We start from the raw sequence: 8,511 nt of genomic DNA, 5'->3' as shown, positions 1-8,511 counted from the left end.
GGTGATATGGGCTTTGAGATTGGTGATCCACCTTATACACATGTTGTTAGTGTGAAGAGGTAGCAATGTAGTTGTACGTCATGGCAACTGAAAGGAATTCTTTGTGCACATACAATTACTGCAATGTATTACAAGGGATGGAATGTGGAGTCATTTATTGATCACTGGTATCAAAGGGAAACATACCTGAAGGCATATGATAAGTATATTCAACCAATGACAAATATTAACATGTGGCCAAGAAGCACAAGACCACGGATGAAGCTGTTAAGAAGATGTTTGGAAAGGCAACAAGAACGGATAGAAAAATGACATGTTCTGTGTGCAAGTGTATTGGACACAACAAGAAAGGATGTCTAACTTTGGTAAGTTAAATCTTTTCTTGAATTTTACTCTTTTTAATGTGTTTTTGACCTTTTCGTATTTTTTTGTAGAAAAAAAAATTCACTAGTAGCTGTGGCAGTCAACCAAGTGTGCAAGCCAGCACTAGTACTGCAGCTGTTACTGCGGAGAGAGATACAAATGCTTCAACAGCTGAAGAGATGCTTGTAAATGCTAAATCATGCAACAAAAGGCCTGCAGGAAGGCCTTCAAAAGCTCGCAGTGCACCAAGATGTTCAGGAAGGCCTGCAAATGTTCACAGTGCACCAACAGCTATAGGAAAACTTGCAAATGCTGTATCAGTTGGTGGTTTGAGGTCTGCAGCTGCTGTGATACCCACTATCAATTCAGCAGTGGGTGCTACTGCTACACAATCTACAACTCAGCAGTCTACTAGTTGTGTTGGTGCCTAAAAGAGAAAGACTAGTACAATTTTGAGAAGTAGTGCAAATATGACATATAAAAGATCAAGGTAAAAGAAGGGAAAAAAAGCAGGTTTTGATGTGCTATTTGGACCAAGTGGCAGTGTGGTAGGGAGGGTAAGTTTCATATAATGTACTTTACATTTAACTGATTTTAATTAGTGCATGAATAACTTTTTTTTTTATTTTTACAGTTTAAAAATACTGAAAGAGTATTACATAGTCCAACATTTATTAGTTCAGTTCCAACCAATATTGACTTGGGTTTCTAATCAAATGGACTAAGGTGGTAAGGTGGAGCTGCAGTAACTCAAAGACAGCTACAACAACAGAGTAACAAAAGATCAAAGACAAAATCATCTCCAACCACTCAACCCACATCAAGCACTCAAGCCAGCAAGAATCAGTCCACAACAAGCACTCAAGGAACACATTAGTGTAATTCTCTTTCTGTATTGATCCCACAGTGTTGTTAAGACAATTTTTTAATACTTTTGGTTCGTTTCTCATTTCAGATGTTGTTAAGACAAAATTTTGATGTCAACTCTTGTTAAGACATTATATATTGCAGATTTCTATGTTGGCAATGGTGTTTGTCATTAAATTTTAAGTTCATGTCATTTCATTGTACATACCAACTACATAGATCTAGCCATCTTAAATAATACAACAGATAGAAACCAGATGACAACAATAATGATAACAGTAATATCAATACAAATGCTTGGTCTTTCATGTCTTCCGTGCCTTTCATATCTTCCCAGTCCTTGTTGTCTTCGTTGCCTTCGATGTCTACCTTTATATTGTTCGTTTTCATCGGCCTATGAAAGAATCCACAACCAGTACCAACCTGATATTTTTTATAACCCCAAAACATTCTTCCCGGATTGGTTGGTGTTCTTGACATCTTAAGTTCCGCGTAAAGTTCATAATAACAAATTCGAATTGTCATGGTGTTACAAAAAATGACATAAAAAATTAACTTTTCAATATTACAAGCATAGCAGGGAAAAAAAAATTAAAGAATAAGAACTTGGAGAGACAAAAAATGGAGAAGAAGGGATGAAAAAATATTTAAATTGCTCGAACAATGGTGTTGGAAGAAAATGAGCAAGAAGGAGCATTTATAATGGGTGTTGGAACTCTTTTTGACCGTTGGGGCCCTTTGTTTATGGCTGATGCGCGGCTGGAGACTAAAACACACGCTCCTATGTGGTCCCAGCCACATAGGATGCCACATTAGAAATTGTGTTTAAAAAATTATTTTTTAGTGGGTTCGAGAGTTCAGATGACAAACATGTAAGTAGAAGTGTTATATTACAAAACTGACATAGTACAGGAGTCCAGAAGGTCATTTTTCCTAAAATGAATAGGGACTAGTTAAAATGCTAAACTGAAAGTTCGTACCAACTTTAGGGATCTGACAATGTGTTTGGTGGAAAAAAAATACAAAGATGGGATGCATACACATCTGATCACGTAATTTATTTCATGTTAGTATGATTTAGTGATATATTGATGTAAAACTATGTGTAGGTTGTCCATGATTTAGTGAAGTTTTTCTTTAAAATGTAAAAACACATGTCATATTGGTATTATATTAAGTAATATAATTGACCTTAGTGAGATTATTGAAAGGAATGGAGCTTTTTCAATAAAGGCCTAATTCTTGGTTAGTAGGCCCATTTCCCTCCATTATTTGTTCAAATACAATATACAACAACTATCCTGTCGTTTTCACACTATTGCTCGTAAAGTTGTTGCAACTATGGCCAAGCTACTAGTTTCCATCTGCCAATATTTACCATACCACTACTCTCTAGCTGGCAAGTAATACTAGGATTTTATAACTCAAAAGTATCGTAAATACAAACACTAAATGGTATATGTGCTATTTGCAAAAAGTCCTTTTGTTTCCAAGAAGTCATCTATCTCTTTTAGGTAAACATTTTAGGAGATGGTGGAGTACAAGCTAAAGAAATACCATACCAATAGAACCATCGGTTCTTCAAAATCTAACATCAGGATCACCTTTAAAATTACATGATTTAGTTCTAGATTAGTCTAAGCGTTGTGAATTAATGTGTTTTGTAGTTTTTTATTCGTGGTGTTTTGGGAATGTTTGTGATTTTGATAATAGATAGTGTTATCTTCCACAATACGGGTACGTAGAATCTGTATAATAGAATAACAACTTCAACTCGAGTTCAACTATGAACAAGAACACAATGAAGTTGAACAAATACCCTCAACACAAGATCAAAATAATCTTTACAAGAGGTGTATTTTATATTTCAGAAATATAGATGAAACAAAAATTGTTAAGGCCAAGTCGTCCGAATTCACAGACTTTCCTTAAGGAAATAATTCCCCTCACTGTACCCGAGGTTGCGAAATTTTCCTCCTAGAATAAAATGGCCTTCAATTCAAGTATAACGGTACCTCAAATACTTGAATTCTTCGAACGCACTCTCGGTTTGATTGATCACAAAGAGTATTTAGAAGACAAGAAGATTTATGTGTAATCTGAAATTTTCATGCCCCTCCGAAATATGGTGGCATTGGTTCAATTTTAGAGGTGTGTCTTTTCCTGAAAATGCCTGTTTGTTTATTTAAAACAGTGTAGTAATTTTCTGAAACAGTACACCTTTTCAAGAACAAGTGCACCAGTTCGAAACAGTGCATCACTTCGTTGAAGAGTTGCATCTGTTTGAACCAATGTATATACTATTTCGAAAATTTGCATTTGCTCAGTCGAAATAATGCATTAATTCAGAAACACTACAACATTTTGTTGCACCAGTTCGAACACAACACTGTTTCATGTCGAAATAGTGCAACTGTTCACTGCATGCATGCATAAATAAATGGAACGTTATTGCTTCAGATTGAATTTATTGGTTTCTGTCAAATAAAATTTGTCCAAAAAGATAAATCTCATCAATCCAAATCCGAAGCCGAGCTAAGCGAGCTACGGCGACGACGCAAGGCATCTCTATTTCCTTGCCTCACTTACCATGTGAAGTAAGTGTTTCACTTTATGAACACTTTAAAGTTCTCTTCTTCCACCAATGTAGGAGAAGAGTAAACTTTTCAATCTAAAGAGTACACTTTCCAATTTGGGTATCTCCTTTCCTTCACTTGATTTCTCCATTTTCTATTCAACACATATATATAGAACCCAACAGATAGTTCATAGTATTACTATGTGGGTGTTTTATTTCTTCTATTATCTAATGGTGTGTTACCATATTTTTATTGTTTGTTTTTATGTTCTCTGCTTGATATACTGTTAATTGTCATGAGTCGAGGGTTTATCTAAAACAACCTCTCTACTTCTTCGGAGGTAGCGGTAGACCTCACTTTAGGGAAATACATACACTAAGGGGTCGTTTGGTGTAAGGTATAAGGGATAAGTAATCCCGGGATACAATAAAAGATCATTTTATCCCATGTTTGGTTGGAGGGATTAATTAATACTGTGATAACTTATCCCACTATTTACACGATGGGATAACTTATCTCATATGCATGGTGGGATAAGTTATCTAGGCTAATCCCGGGGAAACTAATCCCGGAATTAGTTATCCCGGGATAACAATTTCCCAACCAAAGTAGCATTAGTCATTCATTTAAATCTGTTATAAATGAGCATGGTCCATCGATCGACAAAAGTGCTTTGTCAATTTGCTTCTCTTTTAATTACTCCATGGAGTACGTATATGTTGTGGTTCTTTCGTTTGGAGATGGTTCAATCAAACACATTGTTATCAGCTTGCCTTGAATAATATAAGTATGTTGTTCACATCTACAAAAATAGATTTAAAATATATGTTTATATCTATCACTTTTCTTTTCATTGATTTGATTCTTTCTACTAATACACCATAGATCGATTTTATTAATTTACATTTAACATCACAATATGATAAAGAAAAATCATATGTTGAATGAAACAGCCTGATGGGCAGAATTCAATAATTCTGCATTTGAGCTACCAAAGAAAAAGACTAGAAGATAACAAAACGTCGTTTGTCTTTCCAATTCCTTTGCTGAACAAAAGTCAATAATTCCCACAGCATTATTGCTTTGATTAAATCATTTGTTTCATTTAAATTACACAACTAGTTTCAGAATCTTATGGCTGATTAGGATAAAGTTGCATAAGAAGCAGAAAATGGATTCAAGTACCCACTTTTTCAACGTGATTAATTATCTAGATTTTAAGGAATATTATGTGTCGGTAATTTTTCTTTTTTCAATATTAAAATTCTTTTTTCAATTAGTTCAAGCAGATAGAGAAGGTTCAACCAATTGAAGGAGAAAATAACACTCTCAACAGCATAAGAAATGACTAATCGAAAACAATTACCCATAAATATTGACTCAATTTTTCAATTAATTAAGACATTTCAATTATTCTGATGATCATCACATTTATCAAACCTAATCTTTGACTAAAAGACTAGCTAGTCAATTCTTTACATGCATGCAATTCACGAAATCATTTTTATTTTTTTCTTAACAAAAACATATTTTTAACCATATAGATTCTTGAGTACTCGTGATTCTATTATATGAAGAAAATTAGCTTGGTCACAACTCAAACATACTATTGAGATTAATATACAAAATTTCTTACAATGTGATTAACAAAATCATTTTATGTTGAGATGAAAAATGCTAATTAGATTCGTTAACTGAGTCCTAACCTACCACTTCTACAATTTTTTTTTCTTTAGACCTCTCTAGGTATACTAATACAATTTTATTATCGTTATGTTTTTTCTTAAATAGCTATGACGATTCACACCTATGCTTAACAATTTATCATGTTTGAATACTTCAGAGAGTTCAAAGATTTTCAATTAAAATCATACAAGTCGTGTCAGAATAGTTTCTTCTTTGAATTTAATTTGTTTATCTAAACTTTCTCTACCTTAAAATATGAAAATTAGAAAAGTTCTAATGGACTCGTGCGCCGAATTTGCAGCAATATCACCCCAATGCTGAGCTACGGCCCAATTGTTAGCTGTGTATGGGTCAGCAGCTACATTAAGTATTGAAGGCCCAATTCATGATCGTGCAAAGAAAAGCCCAATGAACTTGATGTCCAATTGAGTGCTTCATTCATGTGTCTTGACACTCTACTTAAAATCTCATTCCTTTTAAACAATTACATAAAAATCTGATTCTGCTTAAAATCTCATTCCGTGTAAAATTAAGTGATGTATCCGAAAGAATGTGATGTATCTGTGTAATATTAAGTGATGTATCCGGAAGAATGTGATGTGTTCGTGTAAAATTAAGTGATGTATCCATATAGACCAAATTAGAAATTTTTAGTATTTGGAGAAAAGCAGGGATAAAGGCCCAACTGTATGGACCAAGGAGGCCCATTTCATTGGGGCAAAATGAAAGGGCCCATTTTCTATCAAATATCCTAGGGACGTAATAATGGACACCTACGTCGACTAATGTTGTGATATAGTTCGGACCTTTGAGTAAATCAAGTGTATTTCAAGAAGTCCTCTTTTCAAAAATTAATTCATAGTTAAAATTAATAAATATACTTTATATTAGCTGCATGTTATAAGACTTATAAATATTTTCTTTGTAAAGGAGTTGAGCAGTAAATAATCTATGGATATGTTTGGATTTTACTCTATTGAATTTAAGAACAAACACAAAGTTACACGTGTGTTTTCTTTGAATGAATCTAATCCACCTCAAATACATTTTCCACTACTACTTTTCTTGTCTTGTGCTGTAGATAGACGTAGTGGCTTACGCAAAAATCACATTAGCAGACAACTTGTTACCGTATTTTAATTAAAAAAAAAAAAAAAAACTTGATAATAGGCAGATGCCATTTGTCATATCATGGTCGTAGTATGGAGTATAAAAATGTCCAATTTTTGGTGCCTATTTTGGGCGAGAAAGAAGACTATGGGTTGGAAAGGAATATTGGGTTTTGAGTATGGGATAGTGCAGGCACCCCTGGGACCTGATATCTCAAGTCCACATCTTGTTGCTGCTGTTGCTAATTCTGGTGCTCTTGGTTTTCTCAGAGTCCCTGATTGGGTGGGTATCTTCCCTTTTCTCTACGCTATTAATCTAACTTATTTTATTGTCTTTTCTAAATTAATTGGCATCTTTGAGGTGATCTTGTATGTGCAACGACCCAAACTTACTAGTGATCCTGCCTAGCATTTATAACTTTTTTCCTTTTAATATATTGAGCATCTCTGTGTGATTTGTCCATGTGAGATGTGTCTAGGGTGTCGCAGGAAAACTTTCAAATATCAAGACCATCAAAATTTCAGATTTTTTTAATATTTCTTACTAGCTAAATTCCCATTTAACTTGTCAGTGTACAAAGGTTGAGAGCTTAATTTTTATCCCGTTTTACGGGCTCCCAAAATTAAAGAAAGAGAAAGAATAATTTCCTCCTTTCACTTTTAGTTGTCCATGTAAGAAACAATGATTAATATGAGCATGTTACAACAATAGTCATATTAATTGATGTCTAGTATTAGGCCTTGGAAAACAATGTGGAGAATAAGTAATTAATGTTAAAGGGTAAATTATGGGAAAATCTATTTTTGAAATTGTGGACAAGTAAAAATGATCGGAGGGAGTATAGGCAAAACTGAATAAGTTGTACACTGAACCTATTTTTATGTCTGATCTTTTCTTTTGATCAGTCTTTGATAAGACAGGAAGTCCAGAGGAATGTAAGAGTGTAATTTTTTTGTGTGTGGCAGGAAGATCCTGATTATGTGAGAGAGCTCATAAGGAAGACAAGAACCTTAACTAACAAACCATTTGGGATAGGTGTTATTCTTGCATTTCCTCATAAGGAAAATGTAAAAGCTATACTGGATGAGAAGGTTGCAGTACTGCAGCTATATTGGGGTGAATGCTCAAAGGAGTTGGTTCTTGAAGCTCATAAAGCTGGGGTCAAAGTTGTACCCCAAGTAAGTTCTCAACACAACTTTTTTCAAATTTTCGAAATGCAGAATTTCTCATTGAAAGTAACAAAACTTGCCTCTCTCCCTATTATTAATTAGTGGCATTACATGATGTTAATTTTAAGGTTTAGGATTTCTTAATTACTTGTGTAATGGTATTACATATTTTGAAAACCTATATCCAATGATTTAATGTTATGTTGCTTTGAGATGAATTTGAATGCTGGAGGAATGTTGTCATTGAGGATTCATACAGCCGATCCCGACTTGTGTTGTATGTCTAGTGATATCCTTGAGGTATTCTGTTCTTAGCTTCCCCTTTATCCAGTAGCGTGATTGTTAATGTCTCTGCCAGTTAGGTGGCTTCTACTTTTTGCGTTAAAGAGTTAGAGTCGGTACATTTGTGAAAGAATAGATGCCTTAACTTCATATACTGTTTCCTGAAATGTAGCTTATAAAGCACATGTGTTATTTTTTAAGATTGGCAGCTATGAAGAAGCAAAGAGAGCTGCTGATGCTGGTGTAGATGCAATTATTGTCCAAGGTCGTGAAGCAGGAGGCCATGTAATTGGCCAGGTATAATGGTGATCACGTTCATAATATGCATTAGTTTTTTTTCTTCAAGATAACAATGTTAGTTCTGTCTTAAGAATATTTCACCTCAAGCCCCCCCCCCCCTCTTTATAACCTACCCCCGCCCCCCCTCCCCCCCTCTTCCTCTCTCTGTCCTGCTC

General features: G+C 34.5%; 1 protein-coding gene across 1 annotated transcript in view; it reads left to right on the top strand.

The window, feature by feature from the left end:
- Window positions 1–6,519: 6,519 nt before the first annotated feature.
- LOC107840057 ((3aS,4S,5R,7aS)-5-hydroxy-7a-methyl-1-oxo-octahydro-1H-indene-4-carboxyl-CoA dehydrogenase) overlaps window positions 6,520–8,511 on the top strand; it is a 3,429-nt gene continuing 1,437 nt past the window's right edge. Inside the window, exons 1-3 of the mRNA XM_016683775.2 lie at window positions 6,520–6,887; window positions 7,571–7,783; window positions 8,258–8,353. Coding sequence (XP_016539261.2) covers window positions 6,687–6,887; window positions 7,571–7,783; window positions 8,258–8,353 — 510 coding nt within the window. The 5' untranslated portion in view covers window positions 6,520–6,686. The remainder of the gene's footprint in view (window positions 6,888–7,570; window positions 7,784–8,257; window positions 8,354–8,511) is intronic.

This window comes from Capsicum annuum, chromosome 8 (genome assembly GCF_002878395.1).
Source record: "Capsicum annuum cultivar UCD-10X-F1 chromosome 8, UCD10Xv1.1, whole genome shotgun sequence".
NCBI lineage: Eukaryota > Viridiplantae > Streptophyta > Magnoliopsida > Solanales > Solanaceae > Capsicum > Capsicum annuum.
The sequence above is the reverse complement of the archived record's forward strand: the minus strand, read 5'-3'. Positions and strand labels throughout refer to the sequence as shown.